This window comes from Ambystoma mexicanum, chromosome 3q (assembly GCF_040938575.1).
Source record: "Ambystoma mexicanum isolate Mex_15411 chromosome 3q, UKY_AmexF1_1, whole genome shotgun sequence".
Taxonomy (NCBI): domain Eukaryota; kingdom Metazoa; phylum Chordata; class Amphibia; order Caudata; family Ambystomatidae; genus Ambystoma; species Ambystoma mexicanum.
Window position 1 is genome coordinate 1,165,658,181 of NC_090926.1, and position 19,124 is coordinate 1,165,677,304.

Genomic DNA, 19,124 nt, shown 5'->3' on the forward strand with positions numbered 1-19,124 from the left:
GAGACACATTAAACGATAGGGCCTCACTGGGAGGGTCTGTGCAGCCCTGGCTGTTTGTCTTTCAGGGTAGAGAGGCAGAGCAGGGGGCCAATGAGCATTTGTCTCTTGTCCAACTGTTAAATCCACCTCTGATTGTACTTTGCAGGTAATATTTAAATACTGCTTTTTAGGTTTAAAAGATGTGCCACTTTTTGAAACACAATTTACTTGTTGTATGAGCGCCGTACAAATGCACAATAAATAAATAATAAACTTTACTTAATCAGCTACATTATACGAAATGCGCATCTCGTGTTATTTTCCAGGTATTTATGATTCATCTTCTGAGAGGCAAGTGTTTATTGTGGGGTGGGAACAATCCTTCCGTCACGCTCCCTCTCCCCCATGTCACTGGTGGGATCCCACAGAAAACGATGTCCATTTATGGCGCTGCCTAAACAACCAGCACTCAGCACCCAGCCCATAATACCTAAACACGACTCACGATAAACATGATCTATTCTGTTTGCATACAAACTCTGTTAATAGTTACTCAAACAGTACGAGGTTATCAAGTCAGTACTTATCAGTTTGAATCATGAAACGTTCTGGCTAGGCAGGGTGGGCTTCCGCACAGACAAAGACGCTTCCTATGTGGGTCTGAACCCCACTGGTAAGTATGCATGCGAAGATCATCAGAAATGGCTCCCTACTTGCCATCCTAGCCTTGACAGGTTCAGGTAGGGCCTTGTTAGGCTAACAGTGGGCTGCAGCTTTATTCACTAGACATAGCAAGCAAGGCACCCACATCTGGGCATACACACTTTCACTTACTGAAACCAACATGCATTGGCAAAGCCAACAGCTTTGGCCTTTTAGCAGGCATGGTATAAGGATTTGTCAGGCACTGCCATAAGGGTACCAGCGGCCCATGAGATGGGAACAGATGAAAACTGGTTTGGGTACCTGGGCATATGATGGCACCGCCTGACAAATGCTTTCTAGGTCAAATTACCTTTTTTTCCTGAATCGAAACAAAATCGATTTAGAAAGACTGCTCTGTGACCACCTAGAGCGGTCTTTCTAAATGAAACTGTCAAACCACTGCTGCACATGACTGCACGTAGGGTCTGACAGGCTCACCAGGACCCGGAAGCGGAGTAGGAGGAGATCGGGTCAGTGTGTGCGTGCATGTGTGTTGGTGTGTGAGTTGTGTGTCTGTGTGTGTTTTGGTTTGGGGTAGTCTTGGATGGGGGTGCGATGGCTGAGAGAGAGGGGGTCAGTGGAAGAAACTCCCTGATTTTGAGGTAATGCCACGGCAGAGGGTGGGGCATAGGGAGGAGCAAAGGGAGGCTCGGTGGGGGGCTGGAAACCCCTACAATAAATAAATAAAACACAGCATGTCCGTTTCCCACTTTCTGAGAGCTGCACAAAATCGGCTGAAAAAAAATCAGTCTTTTCAGAAAGCGGGAAAATTACATAGAACTGAAAAATGTCTGTCTAATGCCTATGCACAAGTCAAAACTGTTGGTTTTGCAACAGCTTGTTTTAGGCAGGACTCACCTGCAAGCAACAGATGCACAGCATACATATTGGTTATCAATGAAAAGGTTACAGGCACACATTGTTAGGAGATTGCTTTATTACACCAGGAGTTCATTTACAGAGGCATTTAAGTCATTAAACACTCACATAAATGCATAGATATAACACTGACAGGCCCTATACAGCACACACATTATTTGTTTGTTTGTTTGTTTATTTATTTATATGGCGCACCGGACCAGAAGGTATGATGGCGCAAGCATTACAAGTATATTCTCAGCTTAGTTACAGTGCTGTACATTGTTTTACATTGTGAGCATGGGTAATGCAGTTACAAAGGGCACAGTGAGGTAATGCAGTTGCAAAAGAGACAGTGAGGTACAATTACGAGAGACAGATAGATAAAAGTTACAAGTTGAGCATATTTACAATGTCAGTTATTAGTCTTTGTTCTTTAGCCACTGGATGTAGTTATGTCTAAATTGGTGATAGGGATGATTCCAAGATGGCCGCCGGAGCTAGGAGACGTGCGTAAGTCTCGCTCCCGCCGGGCCACTCAATAGCACCTCAGAAGCAGCGAACCGGAGGGCGGCTGTTCCCCACATGTAGCACCGAGTGCGGTTCACGGCACGGGTCGCATAAGGAAGACGCTTGTTCCCCGTACCTCTACCCCCAGCCGAGCCGAGGAGAGGAGCTCCCCCTCCCCCATCGGGACAAGGTGCCGGCCTACGCTCTGTGAAATCGGCACAGGCCCCCCCAGAGACACGGGGAGGAGGCGGACGGCGCAGGCAGTGAGGATCGGGGAGGCACTGTCCGGAGCCCCAGCTCTGCAGCGCCCGCGGGGACGGGCATACAGTTGGCGGCATCGAGGGATGGGCTCGGCGCCCTCCGACTTCAGCGGACCCCGCAGGAGGCGCGGGGGAGAGCCGGGTGACGCACCGCACGCCAGCCGACACCCCCAGGCGACGGACACCAGCGGTAGTCCTCAATCCGGTGGACAGTAAGGTGAGGCACCCCCCTGGTGCTCCCCGCTCTCCCCCTCGGGCCCCACGAACTCAGAGAGCTTACCGCCGGGGGGGTCCCCATATCCCCCCCACACAGGCGGTGGGAATCACAGGAAGGCCCAACGCAGCTGAAGCGGAGAGGGACAACCCCCCCCCTCCCACACTTAACGCTTACTTGGAGGCGGCCAAGGGTTTGAGCAGCACTGCCTGGCCCCCCTAGAGACACAAAGAGGAGGCGGACGGCGCAATCAGTGAGGTGCTGAGAAGCACTGTCCGGAGCCCCAACACCGCAGCGCCCGTGGGGACGATCATACAGCTGGCGGCGCAGTCAGGAGAGTTACCCCCCCCTCTTTTCCCAGTAAGCCCTCGAAGTAACCCCCAACAACCACCAGCAACTTAAGAAGGGGCGCGAAGCACGCAGCAGGACACGTTAAGGTCCACCTCTCAAGAGACATTTGCCCAACCATCAAAACAGGAGAGGGGGAAGGCACGGGTGAAAGCAAAGGCAAGAACTCATTGAGGAAGTTATGTCTAGAGCGAAAGGGAGGGGGGGATCCCTACAGAACCAGCAGCCCCCCAAACAAGACTCCAGCCTTATTCAAATGTGGGCAGTAGAGACCCCAGTGTCAACTAGGAGTAGACTGCAGGAGGACTCTTCCCTGCAGACCTTGAACACGTCCGAGGTGAGGGGCACCGCCTCTGGCAATCTAACCCCGACAAAAGACGATATGCACTCCTGGTTTAAAGAACTTCAAGATAAACTAATGGCAACGGTCCAGGACCAGTTCGCAGCAATCAAGCAGGATATGCAGCAGGCAATTCAAGGAGTTCAACATGACATTGCCAACCTAGAAGAAAGGACGAACACCCTAGAAAAAATAGTGCAAAACGCAGAAGAAGAAGCTCTTCAGAGCGGCGAAACACAAGAGAACCTATTTCGTTTGACCCATAATCTGGAAATCCAGTGCGAAGACCTAGAGAACAGGTCCCGCAGATCGAATATACGCATTAAAAACATGCCAGAATCGGTCATGGACAGGGATCTAAGGAAAGCGGTACAGGAGGTCTTCAGGGATATCATAGATGCTCAGGACTCGGAGGCAGTGGGGATCGACCGCGTGCATAGAGTAGGCCCGAAACGCACGGGGGCTCCAGGAGAGAGACCCAGAGACATTCTGGCGGCTCTGTCTTCCTATCCACAAAAAGAGCTTATACTACGGAGAGCGAGGCAGTTGGAACAAATCAGGATGAATGGGGTAGACATTCAGCTGTTTCAGGACTTGTCAGCCGTAACACTCCTAAAGAGAAGAGAGATGGCCCCACTCACGAGGGAACTGGTCACTAGAGAGATAAAATATAAATGGACATTCCCTTTTGGTCTGCTGTTCGACTGGGAGGGAAAACAAAGGAGGGTGACCACCATGGAAGAGGGGCTAAGCATCATGGATATTTAGACAGGGGAGTCTTTGACCAGAATTGAAAGAAAGAAAGGGGAACTACAAAACAGACCGGGGGGATGGGAAAAGGTCCGACAGAAAAGAAAACGGCGCGGTAGGGGAAATGATGTGTCAAGCGAAATAAATTAGAGGATGCAAATCTAAAAGTACAAGAGGCCCCGTGCTGTGTGGCTGAAGGCAGTATATGGAACGGCACCCAATGATGGAATTCGTAAACGACAGACTCAGTTGGCCCGGCGCGGAACCGGAACAACCCGCATAAAGGTCAAGGAATGTCGTGGGGTTTAGGACTCCCCACAAAGTTAACCTCGAGTCTACAGAGGGCTGGGAGCGACAGGCGGAACGCCAGAGCTACCTTAGGTACCCGGGCCCTCCTCGGGTGCAAAGTTGGAACAAAGTTAATGGTTGGGGGACCTTTTTACAGTTTGGGGGGGAGGGAAGATCTTCCGGAAGTGAGGAGGGGAAACTCAACTCGGGCACAACACTTGCACAATTTGCCTATCTGAAAAGGGGAAGATTCGATTCGTAACTTTAAATGTAAGGGGCCTGAACTCCCCGGTGAAGCGGAAAAAAGTGGAGAACATGTTAAGGAAAGAAAAGGCTGATGTGTTGCTGTTCCAGGAGACCCACATTAAAGCTCAAGATAGGGGGAAAATACGCCTGAGAGGCTACGATATAATTGTACAATCCAATGCAGCGGAAAAAAGGGCAGGAGTGATGATTGCAGTGAAAGGGAGTGTGGAAGTAAGTGTGATAGACAAAAAATCAGACAAGGAAGGAAGGTACGCTTTTGCTAATATCAAATTACACAACGCCATTCTGACGCTGGCTTCCATTTACGCCCCAAACACGGGGACCTCAATATGGCCTGGCACCCCCATATAGACCGTAGCGCGGGCGGACCCCTCCACCAGAGTGCCCCATCACAGCGTCTGAAAAAACGGATGGGTGGTATGGCTCTGTGCGATGCATGGAGAGAACAAAAAGGTCAAACCAAGGGATACACCTATTATTCACACGTTCACAACACAATGTCCAGAATAGACTACTTCTGGGTGTCAGTGGGGAACCTGGGCAAAATACAAGACATGGAGCTGGGCCCCATATCTCGGTCGGACCATGCACCCATCTGGATGGATCTGTCGACCCCAAGGAAGGAAAAGGGAATTTGGAGACGGACACTCCCACAAGAGATACTATCAGACCCAGTGATGGGAGAATCCATAAGGGACAAAATCGTAGAATTCCTTGGTCATAACGACACGGGGGAGGTCTCCCTGAGCACTGTATGGGAGGCGTGTAAGGCAGTAATCAGGGGCCATTTAATAGCCCTCAAAGCAACGAGGGATAAACAAACACGGCAGTGGGAAACAGAGCTGGAAAAGAAGCTGTCAAATATCCGGGAAGAACTAATGGCAAACCCCTCAAGGGACTTAAAAAGGACACTCAAACACACCGAGGGACAACTCGAACACCTCCGTAGCAAACAAGCCCAGAGATCTCTCCTATATCTCAAACAGAGATACTACATAAAAGCTAACAAGGCAGATCGGTATCTCGCCCGACTGCTCTCATCGAAGCGGAACTCAACGACCATCAGGAACATCAAAAATGCACACGGGGACGTGCTAACGAACACCGAGGATATAGGGGACACATTCAGGGAGTTCTATCAGAATCTGTACTCCACTGAGAACCCGGATGAACCTGACCAAAATAGATTCCTGACATCGATCCCCTTTCAGAAAATACCAGAAGAAGCCAGAACAGACCTGGAGGCCCAGATAACCGAAAGTGAAGTGAAGAAGGCAATAAAGACCTTCCACTCAACAAAGCACCAGGCCCGGATGGCTTCACAGCCCCATTCTACAAAAAATATGTAGACATCCTCGCCCCATTCCTCACTAGACTACTAAACACCTTCAAAGATAGTGGGAATGTTACTCCATCTATGAATGAGGCAAAAATATTGGTTTTTCACAAACAAGGGAAAGATCCCTCCCTCCCGGACTCATACAGACCTATTGCCCTAATTAATCTAGACTCAAAAATTTACACCAAAATCCTGGCAGCCAGGCTCTCCCCGCTGCTTCCCTCCTTAATTAACCCAGATCAATCGGGATTCATTCCGGGAAGGCAGACACATGACAACACGAGAAGGCTAGCCCACCTAACAGAGAAAATTAACTTCTCCCGCACCCCTGCAGTGCTACTATCTTTAGATGCCGAAAAGGCGTTTGACCGTGTAGAATGGTCAATGCTCTTTAAAACCCTGGCGCACATGGGATTTGGGAACCAATATATTAATATGATCAAAGCCAATTACTCCTCCCCCTCTGCAAGGATAGCGGTAAATGGAGAGATTACGGAGAGGGTGGAAATCTCTAGGGGAACGAAACAGGGCTGCCCGCTATCACCACTCCTATATGCGCTGTTCCTAGAACCCCTACTAATTAAAATTAGGGAATCAGACCAAATCAGGGGGATCGAGATGGCGGGGAGACAACATAAGGTAATAGCCTATGCGGATGACATGTTATTGGCACTTGAGGACCCAACCCACTCAGTCCCTGCGGCGATCCACTTACTAGAGCTATTTGGGAACATTTCTGGCTTAAGAATAAATAAGAAAAAATCAGAAATGCTTATATTAGCCGGGAGCTGTGAAACTCTGAGGAGGGAAGCAGGGCAAATGGACTTAAAAGTCGCGGAGGAGGGCATAAAATATTTGGGCATAACACTCACTCATAAGGTAGAGGCACTATATAAAAAGAACTATCCCCCACTCCTAGCCAGGATGCAAAATGATTTAGAGCGGTGGAATCCCCTAAATATTTCTTGGTGGGGGAGAATCCAATCGATAAAAATGAACATCCTCCCTAAAGCGCTGTATTACTTCCAATCCCTACCGATTGGGATCCCTGATTCCTTTTTCAGAGCCCTGGCAAAGTCGGTCTCGTCTTTCATATGGAACAGGAAACCCCCCAGAGTATCCAAAACAATTCTCACATCCAACATCAGGGAGGGGGGCCTGGCACTTCCACACTTTAAGAACTACTACCAAGCGGCACAACTCAGGATCCTGAAAGAATGGCTAGGGGACAATCAACGAACGATCTGGGTGACTCAGGACAGGGCAGTCGCAAGAACACCATTGGAAGACCTCCTATGGACACCAAAGCAGCACAGACACCCAAATCTGCGCATCAGTGAGATCATGAGGGCCACGTTGAACGCCTGGGATGAGCAGACACGGAAAGGGAATATCACCACGGCAACGGCCCCGTTCACTCCAATCTGCAGGAACCAGCAATTCCCACCAGGGACAGAGTATGGTGCTTATGGGAACTGGGAGGAAGCCGGTTGCAGGAAAATAGGGGAGATGTTCGTGGATGGGGAGGTGAGATCTTTTGCCGACTGCAAGTCACTCTGGAACCTCACAAACGCGGACAGATACAAATATGAACAGCTCAGACACTGGCTGACCACGCCCGAGATAACACAAGCAGCGACAAGAGAGCTTACCGCCTTTGAAAAGTTCTCCTTACCAACTCAGGAGACAGAAAACTAGTCTCCAATCTCTATAGGTTCATGAATACTCAGGGTGAAGACATAAAGTGGGCATACATGAAAAGATGGGAAAAGACGCTGGGGGAAGACATCACAACACAGCAGTGGCAGTCGTTGTGGGCCGATATCCCCAAACTGACCAGAGCAGTTCAAACCAAAGAAATGTGGATCAAGATCATCACGCAATGGCACTACACCCCGGAGAGGCTAAATAGCATGTACCCACTCACACCTAACCGCTGCTGGAGAGGCTGTACAGACGCAGGCACGTGGAGACACATCTGGTGGGACTGCCCCAAGGTCAAAATCTTCTGGTCAGAGGTAATATCCGAACTGAAGAAGATCTATCCAGACGTGGATTGTTTCACGGAGAAAACCTGGCTCTGTGGACTCAAAGAGCAACATGCCAATTCACTCACTAAGGCGCAAAGGAGAAGCCTCATGAGGCTAGTCATTGCGGCCTGGGCAACAATCGCACAGGGATGGAAAAAAAGAGACCCACCGATGCTGTTTACATGGTTACATAAAGTCTGGTCCCAAATGTCTATGGAAAAAATAACACACAATCTCCTTGGAACACGTAGCTCCTTCACAAAAGAATGGGGAGGAGTGCTAGAATATCTCCAGTCAGACTATATGGCACAGTGGTGCCCGCACGCCATAAAAATAACGGACTTATTCACTTCTTAATCGGTCCCGAGTACATTGGAACAATGATCACTCTTCCGGAAGTGAGTGGGTGGGGGAGGCGGGATGGGGAATTGAGGGAGTGTTTACTTTCTGTATCACTTATAAATCAATAAAAATATGTTTAAAAAAAAAAAAAAAATTGGTGATAGGTTTGCCGTGCTCTAACGGAAGGTGGTAGGGAGTTCCAATGTTGGGCTGCTTTCACCTGGAAGCTATTGCCGCCCATTTTCATTCGCTTGAATCTAGGAACAGAGAGCAGGTTAGCATTGCTATTTCTCGTTTTTCTATTGGCCGTGTATCTAGTTATTCTGTCGGCTAAGTAACGGGGAGCTGCATTGTTAAGGCATTTGTGAGTGAGGGAGGCTACCTTAAGCAGGATTTTGTCAGAGGTGGTGAGCCAGTTGTGAGTTCTCTTAATATTCGAGATGTGTTCTCTTTTAGGGAAGCTAAGCTCTGCTCTAAGAGCATTGTTTTGTAGGATCTGGATTTTGTTGATAACCTGTTTATTAGCACCTACATAGAGGGAGTTACAATAGTCCAGTTTGGATAATATGAGGGCTCTGGCTAGAGTAATGCAACTTTGGGTAGAAAGGAAGGGTTTGGCCGATCGTATAAGCTTGCATGTGTAAACTGTGGTGGAGGCCATGGAACTGACCTGTTTATGGAAGGAGAGGGTAGAATCGAGGTAGATACCGAGGGTTTTCACTTCCTTGGCTACCTTTATAGAGTTGCCATCTATGGTGAAACTGGAGTAGTTGTGGTCCAGTTTGTTTAGGTTCGTGGCGAATCCCAGGATGATGAGTTCGGTCTTGTCATCATTCAAGCATAGACTATGGGAGGCCATCCATGCCCGGCCAAGTGTTGCTTTTTGATAGAGCTTGCTCAATGAGTTCTCAGGATGGTATGTTTCATCAGGGAGGGGCAAGTATTTGTTGGGAATGCCATAGGGATTAACACGGCAATGGGTAGTCAACAAATTTGTAAATGATTAAGTACACCCATAGGCTGTGCGTCCCACCTCCCCTCACATCCCATCTCCATCCTATCTGTGTTCCAGTGCAAGAGTTCTGGCTTACACCTAACAGTCAAAACTAAAAATGCATGCATACAAGTCTCTGAATCAATCATGGCCACCGGCATTGCTTTGGTCAACCTTCAGGCCATTGTTTGCAAATCAGCCTTCACCCTGCCACTAATGTGAGCTGCCCTGCCCAAACTGCAAGACAACACGGCCTAAAGCTGCTTGTGTTCCAGTTCAGTGGGGCCATGGCCTAGCAATTGAGATTGAACTGACTGTTTGATGGCGGATCCAAGAATCTTTTGCTAATGGCTTGTCCCCTTCTGTAATGGCACAGACATCATAAAGGATTATGGGTTCCATGTCATTTCATCGCGGGATGTTTTTTTGCAGGGATTTTTACCACAAATGTTTTAATGAAAAAACCCATCACATTTTTTTTCATTATTTTTCCGGGATTCCCCCCAGCCCCCATTCCCTTTAATATTTTATATATTCCCGAACACCCACCCCCATATATATAATTTTCTAACCCACCCCCCTAAAATATTCAATGGGTTTTTTCGTTAAAAAACATGCGGTAAAAAACCCTGCGAAAAAATATCTGCGATGAAAGGACATCGTACCGGATTATGGCATGGACGGCTGCCCAGAGCAATGATCGTGGTAATGTTTAATTCAAAGCCTTGCATCTGTCACTTTTTGATTTTACTACACTCTCTCCTCCAGAATAATTTTCTTTCTTATCACCAACTTGATGTTTTCACTTATACTCAATAAGTAAATGCAGAGTAATATACACCTAGAATGTAATTTGTAAGGACCCTCAGTCAGTTGATGCTCCTGCTGCAGACATCTGTGTGCAAGCAACATCACCTGTCATTTATTGTTTAATACAGTTAACCATTTTATTAAGCATGATGGCAATAACTGTTAAATTCCCACACAAAAAAATACTTTAATTTACAGAAACTAACTGTGATTTTACGTTTCAGAAAATAGCTACCTTTTAACTGAGATGAAGGAAATGGAGGTAGGATGAACAGTGCAGTTAAAAACAAAAGCAACACAGGTAGTTACAGGCGGCCTACTTGAGAAATTGTGCTACTTTCTTAGAGGTGTGAATGGCCCACCATCTCCCTGGTCATTTGTGCTTTCAGGGCTGTGGGGCATACATCCTTGTCCAGGCCAAGCAATACAATTCTGGCCGGGCCACCTGCAGTGCACCCCCTCAGAGCGCTAATCGCTCTGAAGTTGCTGCCACATGTTTAAAGCGAAAACCCCCTTGTCTGCCCCGCCTCCACCCCCCCTCTCAATGGTGTTTAACCTCACTGGCAAGGGCTCCTTTCTAGGAGGGAGCTCGGGGTGGCTCTGGGAGGGTCTGGCCCCACGTAGACCCTCTGCTGGTGCAGGTTCAATGTTAGAAGCAGTTAACCCTCTCGTTTAACACCCATTTAAGGCCTGCTGTGAGAATGAGCAATCTGCTGTCCCCTCTCTACCCTTCCAATCACTCCCCATGCAAGTACTAACCCCCACATCACGATTACAAGTGCCTAAAAATGTATGCATATGAATGCAGGTGTTCACAGCGAAAGGTTTCTATGTTAGTAATTGCAGGGCCTTTATTGACAGTGAAGCCCAGGTGTCAGGTAACAGCTGTGCCGTGTTCTGTCCGCCACTGCTCTGTAGGGCACCCAGGTGGAGTAAACATAGCCCAAGATTTCAAGGGTGGGCAGGTCTGAAGCCCGGTCAGCTCAATGGTGTTGCGCCACCTAGTGGTGGCAAGTGACACAGGTGGCAGGGAACTGAGGCGAGCCCCAGCAGATTGTCTTGTCATGAAAGGTTTGGTGCAGTGGGCCATGAAGAGGGAGAAATTCCAGGCAATGGGGAATAGTTCCCGGATCCTGCTTGACTAAGGTGCACAGAGCTTTCTGAAAAGGCTGCCAACTTTCCTTGCCCACTTCTGAAAGTTTGTCTGGCAATCCGGTCTTTGGGGCTTGATCCTGAGAACCCACATTACTCTGACTGCTCTGTCGTGATACGATGAACTACCATCAGGGTTGTCCAACTCCAGGCCTCGATGGCCGGAATCCTGACGGGTTTTCAGGATATCCCTGATTAATATTCATGAGAGGAAATGTGCATACATTTAGAATCATTGAATGCAAATGTACCTCATGAATATTAATGAGTGGTATGCTGACACTCCTCTATGTATCTGGCCCTCGAGGCCCGGAGTTGTACAACTCTACTGTAAAGGATGGTCTCAACGCCTTTTACCTCACTGTCTTTCCAGGCCCCTCTCCTTTCCTCTAGCCTGTCATGTAATTATTATTTCCCCCTCCTCACAGTGCTGAGAATGTATCTTCTGTCCCATACTGGAATGCGCGACTTCAGCAGTGTTTGATGAGTATTTTGTCACGGGCTCTGCCCATTAGCCACCCTGCACTATTCCTTCCCTTATGCTCGTACTACTTTTGATTGGTTTGGGAGACTGGTGACCCGTCCACGTCTCTCTTGCGGAAGAGACTGTATTTAGCCTGCTTCCTTTAAAGGATTTGGAAATTTGGGGTGGGATTCGATTTCAATAGGGCCCAGGACCTGTCCGTTAGGAGGACTAGGCCCACCTGTTCATTCTGAAAGGCCAGAGGTCCAATGACTATCAAATGAATGGTTGGGTTAGCATTTGACCATCTTCCTCAAGATTGGTTCTTATAGCCTTTATCAATGTTTTCAAAGCTAGGTTGAACAGGCTCTTCAGGGATTGGCTAGTTGGTGGTGGCTGGGATTTGGCTAGAAGCCATTTTAAGATTGTTCTGTATCCTCCTGTGAGGCAGGCCTCTGTTTTCCTTCTTTGGCGCGCGCCTAGGTGACGCCGTAGAATGTGTTTCTTCTCTTAGGAACTCTTTTGGCCCTGCTCCATGTAACCGTGCCTCGGTGACCACCCCGCAGGGAACCGACGGGTCAGGGTCAGTGCGCTAGCGATGTCAGAGTCACCTGTACACCGGCCGGGGTGCTGGTGGGTGAAAACTCCAGTTACCAGGGAGATTAATCCAGCCGCCCTTGCAGTAGGCAGCTGGTAGAGTAAACAGATCCTGTATTACTGGAGATAGAAAGACAGGAGGCCTGGGTGACGCGGTGGCACATTTATCTGCAGTGATTTTCCCGCCAAACGCACGCCTTTCCACCCTTAAAAAAGCACTGTGCAACATTTTACGGTGAAACCATGTGCCGTGGAAGCAAAATGACACGGGGCACCACAGGTTCGATCCCCGGTCCACGCTTAGCAACCTCCGAGTATTAAGCACGTTATGAATAATCATTCATATCATGTCCCTCCCAGCAATGAGTGGGTGATGGTCCCTTTGTACAGACGGAGTCTCGGAGAGAAGGTTCTGGGGGTGTTGTGAGTGTTTTTGGCAACTGATGAGTGCCCGTTTGGGCTGCGTAAGGGTAAAAGGTGGGCTTCTAAAGGAGCTCCAGGGGCGCAGCTTACTATCGTTTTGCCGAGCAACTGTTGCAAGTGTTTTGTGTCTCGGGCTGGAAGAAAAGATGCCATGGATGCCACAGTGGTGGCAATAATGGCCAGGCTTCTATTAAAAAAGACTGTGGTAGCTGCGCGGTGTTTCCTAAAGGTGTCGCGCGGTGAGAGGCTGAATATTGTAACTTCTCTCAACCATCTCAGGATGGGGAGAGGAAGATGGGAATGGAGATGGCCTGCCACTCCACTGAAGAAACAGACGACGCATGCCCATAAATGGTCGAAAATGTCGCCCTCTATGGGGTGGGGGGATGGGGGTTTGGAGGACAGGATCCAGCAAACATCCTTTAATATAGTCAAATGAATAGGGGTTAAGCACCCCCATTAGAAGAGTGCACGTGCTTCCATCTGTCACCACGATGGTGGGCATCTAAAAGTTTCTGAGGCAATACCTGTTCCAGCCTAGGTCCAGCCCCCTTCCCACCAGACCTACCACCCGTTCCGTCTTTGCGACTTTTGCATTGGTTCTGCTCGCTCAACGGGCCCATCTATGATGCAATATGAGTTCCTCAGGCGGAGCAGGGTCAGTGAACCAATAAGAGACACTAGGTAATGACGGGGGGCCCTATTGGTTCTGATCGCTCATCGAGTCTACCCTGGTAGGTGGCTAAATAAGATACTTGTGGCTCCAGCAAAGATGTCCCCAGGTGCCCCAATTCCCATCAACCCTTCTCCCTTCTAGCTCTACAACAAGAGCTCATAGCTGAGCAATACCTCATCTCAGGCGGTGGGTGGGTACACTAAGTCCTCGCCATACACCACCCAGTAGACTTTGGTGGCACACGGCAAGCCTACAAATATAGGGCCCTGCACCGGGGCTTGGGGGGGTGGTGATGTCAGAGTGCTGAGTCCCTAAGCCCCACATTGTTCCAGTACAATGTGGGGGGGGAGTAGGTGACAATAGTTTGGATACCATTCCCCAAAAATCCGGCTTAGGGGTCTTCATCTAGGGGTGGGGGCAGTTGGGGAGACCCAATGGCCAGGTTGTCTCTCCACACTCAGTGCCCATCACCACACAATGGCATGCACACACAAAGCCATTTAGACACAGAAATAATAGAGCTGTAGGCAAAGAAATACAGTATAATAAACAAAGCTGCAACCAACCTGTTATTAATGCTAGACGGTCAGTGCAATAGGTGGGGGAAAGCCCCTTGTATTCCTGCTTCCACATGCCACCAACATGGTGGCCACTAAAAGTGACATCTGGGGGCTTATGACATTTCCCTGGTGAACCCCTATTCCTGTCCAGTCCAAGATACTGCCTGCTCTGTGGAGGTTTTCCTTCATCTAGACTGATGTATGTTACCTTATCCTGGTGGAGAAAGAAAGGACATGTATGTAGAGTTGAGGAAAAGCAACGGCGCGGGCAGGAACACTCCATCAGGGAGGGGGATTCCTGCATGCCCCTGTTGTTGCTTGGATTTGCAAAAGAAAAGTTACATAGTTATATCGTTTGGGAAAGTATAGACAGGTGTGAGCCTTGTTTGAGACTGAGGGCTATTGGGGCTTATGGAAGAATCTCCACAAACAGAGAAAAGAGGTTGCACGGATGTGCAAGAGGGCGGGAGAGCGGGATCTTGGATTAGAAGCTGAAATAGTAGTGTCGTGCCAAGATACGAGACAAAAACAAAGATTTAGGAAGCAGGTTTATGCATGTGCATCCACTGATTAATTAAAACATTTTATTAGTGGCAAAATTGTTCTGGAGTGTCTCAGAAGAAGTAGTGTTTAACATGTGTTTCCAAGATGCAGTGATTTTTATGGGGTAGATCAGGTGCATGTATAAAGATCAAAGTTCTGGCAGGATTTGCACTATCCTCACAATATATCGGATGGGTGGTTACTGAGTCTTTCTTCTATCTCCATGCAGAGAAGCCGCTGCTGCAAAGCCTTGCACCCCCAGCCTGGAATAATGGACCCTCACTTCCTGTTGCAAGGTCCGGGCACCGTGAGAACATCACTGAGAAGCTGCTGGGTGACTGGAGCAAAGCCAACCTGTTCATGGCGGGCATGAGAAGCTGGGAGATGCCGGCCGGTAGCAACGGGATCGAGGCTGCCCTCACAGTGACATGTCGGAGGAAGAGGATGGTGGCCCATTTGAGGAAGGACATCCTGTCGGTCAGTGCTTCTCTTCTGCGCAGGTGTTGGTCCTTTAAGGATAATCATTGTAGCAGGTGCCACATGGAGCACTCATGATATTAAAATCACACATACATGCTGACTTCTTTTCAGCAGTTTTACCACCAATAGATACACAAAACAGCTGTTATAGAAGTGTAAGAGCACTGTAAACGGTACAGTTACAACACTAGCAGCTTGAGTGCACCCTACTCTCTCAAACAGAATATTTACAACACCACCAGCAACAGTGCAAACATTTATCAGACAGAGAACAGATACAAAAGAGTGCTGGGTAAGTTTCACACACAGAAAGACACACACAACACAACCGACACGGCTAGCACAGCCGACACGGCTAGCCCAGCGGGTAAAGTTCAAGCTTCAGACAAATAGGCAAGTGGTTTCAAGCAACTGCAGGCAAAACCTCCCTTGCACTCAGAACATGTAAAACACATGCAGCAGTAACACAAGTTCCCTCACAATGGCCCTCATTACGACCCTGGCGGAAAGTGACTGACCGGACCGCCACAGCGTAAATAGCGTTTCCGCCATTGCACGAAGGAGCAAAGTGCGGCCCATTCCGACCCATCGGGCACGAGCACCACGGCATGGCGGAAGTGCAAAGTCCGCGATGGCGGAAATGAACCCAAAACGGCCCACACCGCCGCCGTACGGCGCCCTAGGTGCAATACCGCCACCCATCACAGCGGACACCGCAGTGTGCGCCTACCGGAAAGTACGGTGACCGGAAATATACGGAAACGGAAGTTAAAACACGGGGCCGGAACGGGAAACATCCCGCCGTACACCTATAAAACCACTAAATCCACACAACCATTAAAAATACTACCCTGACACACATCCCAACCCGTCATCCACCCTAGCGAAACCAAGAAAAATGGGAAAAGTAGCGAAGAAAGCGTGCGACCGCAAGCGGCAGGTCCACTTCTCCCGTGAGGAACTCACCGTGCTAACAGAGACCCTCCAGGAGAATGCTGCCGTCGTCTTCTGCACGCAAATGACCAGGACGGCACTTGCAAACAAGAAGGCCATATGGGCTCTGGTGGCACAGCGGGTAAGTGCGGTGGGGACCGCACCCCGCACCCCACAGCAATGCCGTAAGCGATGGGACGACCTGCGGATACGCGTCCGCAGCATACTCTCTGCCAACCGCAACATTGCCACAGCCACCGGGGGAGGTCCTGAATCACCCATCAAGTTGACCCCCTGGGAAGAAATCTGTGCCTCCACCACCGGAATGGAGAGCATAGAGGGAGTCGGAGGGATGGAGAAAGGAGTGCAGACATCCGAAGATTCAGGTAGGTGGCCCAAATAAAACAATGCCAAATCCACAAAGTCCATCCATGTGAAGTACCATGCGTCCACATAGTGCAACAGAAACACATGTCCAGGAGAACGGCCACACACATCGGCCTGATAGCGCACGTTAAAACCCACAATAAATACATAAATAATTAAAAACCCCTAAAACACGCACTACACGTGCAGCAGGCACACCCCAACTGCAGGCTGCCAAACAACTGCACCCTCACTCCACACACAAATGAGAGCACCTCCAAGGCCCCGACCCAAATCACCCTCAGGTACCACCCCAATGCATGTGATACAATGCCATTCCAATTCCCACAGACCCATCAATAACCCTCGCCCTCCTTTACTCCACCACAGGGTCCGATCCAAACGACGAGCTCCAGGACACCCCTACCAGCACACCTGCAAAGAGGGCCAAGACCAACGGCCAAAGACCCTCCACCTCAGCTGCACGCATCAAGACACGGCAGCAGCACAAATCAGGTGGCAGCACAGAGGAGGGAACATCAACAGGCACCCCAGCAGCCAGCATGCCCACAACACCACCACCACAGGTCCCCCCAACGGATGCCACAGAAGGCACTGCCTCCGGTGGCAGCAGCACCATAGGTGACACCCCATTGATGGCAGCATGCTCCGACACAGAAGACGGGGATGTCGAAGTCAGATCCATCCATGACCTGTCCCAATCCCCCTGTCTGTCCCATCCCGTACAACATGAGGATACCACGCAGGGGCACCCACAAGACGACGACTGGCCATCCCCCACAAGCCCTGTGGCAGGGCAACATGAGGACAACAGCCCCTCTGTGACACCCCCGCAACTGGCTATGGCCCAGCAGAGGCAACAGTCCCTCGACCAGTTAATCGTGCAACAGCAGCAACTGGCCACGCTCCTCAAGGACCATGCCGATGAATGTGGGGGCACTAAGGCAGACATAGAAACATCAACTGAGACACTTAGGGCAGAAATGGAGAGAGGTACAGAGACACTAAGGGCACAAATGGAGAGAAGCACCGAGAGCCTGAGGGGGGAACTGCATGCGACGTCCAAGGACGTATGTGCCGAACTTGCCGCAGTGCGCCGTGTGCTCACTGAGCTCTCGCAAACCCTTAGGGACATGCATGGACGTGAGCAGGCAGAGACATCATCCGTTGCAAGTTCCGTCCAGGGCAGCCCCCAACGTAGATCTGGGAGGAACCTGCGCTCCACAGGCAGGGGTGCCCCTGATACCCGCAGAGGGGGCTTGCAATAGCGACTGCCCACTGACAATGAGCATCTTTGGACACTGGTGTTCGGGGGGGAGGTGGGAGGGTGGAGGGGGTGTGTTGGGCTCACTTGGGTGGCGGGTCGATAGGGTGTACAACATGATATCACATATGCCATAAAAAGTGCACGATCAACCAATGAGATGTGTGGACATTGATCTTTGTGTACTAGGCCATCATAGGCGTACAGTCCATATTGTGCATGTCCCAGACACACACAGTGCCACGAGTCCCGTGTCCATGTATCAGCCACCAGGCGTGAGTGCTAGAAGCATACATCAATGAGATGCTGACAAATGTCACGGGCCTCCGGTGCCTCGCAGACTCCTTGAGGTGCTGCCACATCCCCACCCTCATCATGACCATCATCAGGTGCTTGCAGTTCTGCGTCAGGGGGCATGGGCACATTTCTACGTACGCACATGTTGTGGAGCATGACACATGCCATCACCATCTTTGCAACCTTCTCATGGCGGTACAGGAGTGCCCCGCCAGACCTGCTGAGGCAGCGGAAACGACCCTTCAGTAGGCCGAATGCCTGTTCAATGACTACACGGGTACGTGAGTGGGCATGGTTGTAGTCCTCCTCATGCTGGTCCCGTGGGTTCCGGACTGGTGTGAGGAGCCATCTCTTCAGTGGATATCCAGCATCACCTGTATGTGGACGAGAAACGTATGATGTGGAATGCCATTGCTACGTACGCACACCCCCCCCCCTTCCTGCCAGGTCATTGCCGAATCACATACCCCACATTATCATGCATGAAATGAGACTCACCGAGTAGCCAGGATCTGTTCCCTGCGTGTCGCACCATGTAGCGTGGTATTGTAGAGTTCCTCAAGACCATAGAATCATGGGTTGATCCAGGGAATCGGGCACAACAATGTGTAATGATCCTGTTGGAGTCACACACCATTTGTACATTCAGAGAATGAAATTGTTTTCGGTTGCGGTACTGGGCCTCCATGGCATGTGGGACGACCAATTCCACATGGGTGCAGTCGATGGCACCAATGCAACCAGGTATGCCGGCAAGTGCATGGAATCCCACTTTTGTGTTGGTAATTTCCTGCTCCGAGCGTGGTAGGGAGATGTAGTCGTCTGCGTGCTGCAGGAGGGCATCGAGCACTTGCAATAGTGTCCGTGAGAACAGTGGCTGAGAAATGCCATGCAACTGTCCGACTGTGTGCTGGTAGGTGCCTGTGGCCAGGAAGTGGAGTACAGACACCACCTTCAGTAGGGGTGGGATGGCGGTTGGGCTATCTATCATGCTGACAAGGTCAGCCTGTGTCATGTCCACAATGGCGGCTATGGTGTCCCGGTCCAGACGGTAGAGGGTGTGGATCTGCTCATCAGTGAGGTTGAACGGATGTGCTCGGAGGCGTGGGATTGCGGGCTGCCTGCGTGGTGGTAGTGGCTGTGCTGGCGGCCCTTGCTGGCCCTGCCTTGGCCTCCTCCTCCTCCTGCGTCTCCTCCGTGCGGCCGGTTGTAGTTGGTGTTCGTCTTCTTCTTGGTGTTGGAGTACTTGCAGTGCTATCAGGTCCCCCAGGGCCAACATCGCGAGTCCGGCCGGTAGCATTTCGGAGTGGTTGTG

General features: G+C 50.1%; 1 protein-coding gene across 4 annotated transcripts in view; it reads left to right on the forward strand.

Annotated features, from left to right (window-relative positions):
• Positions 1-19,124, forward strand: part of TGFBR3L (transforming growth factor beta receptor 3 like) — a 179,535-nt gene that overhangs the window by 56,234 nt on the left and 104,177 nt on the right. For all 4 annotated transcript variants that reach the window (XM_069603994.1, XM_069603997.1, XM_069603996.1 and 1 more), the window contains one exon: positions 14,678-14,925. In XM_069603994.1, the coding sequence (XP_069460095.1) occupies positions 14,678-14,925 (248 nt within the window). The remainder of the gene's footprint in view (positions 1-14,677; positions 14,926-19,124) is intronic.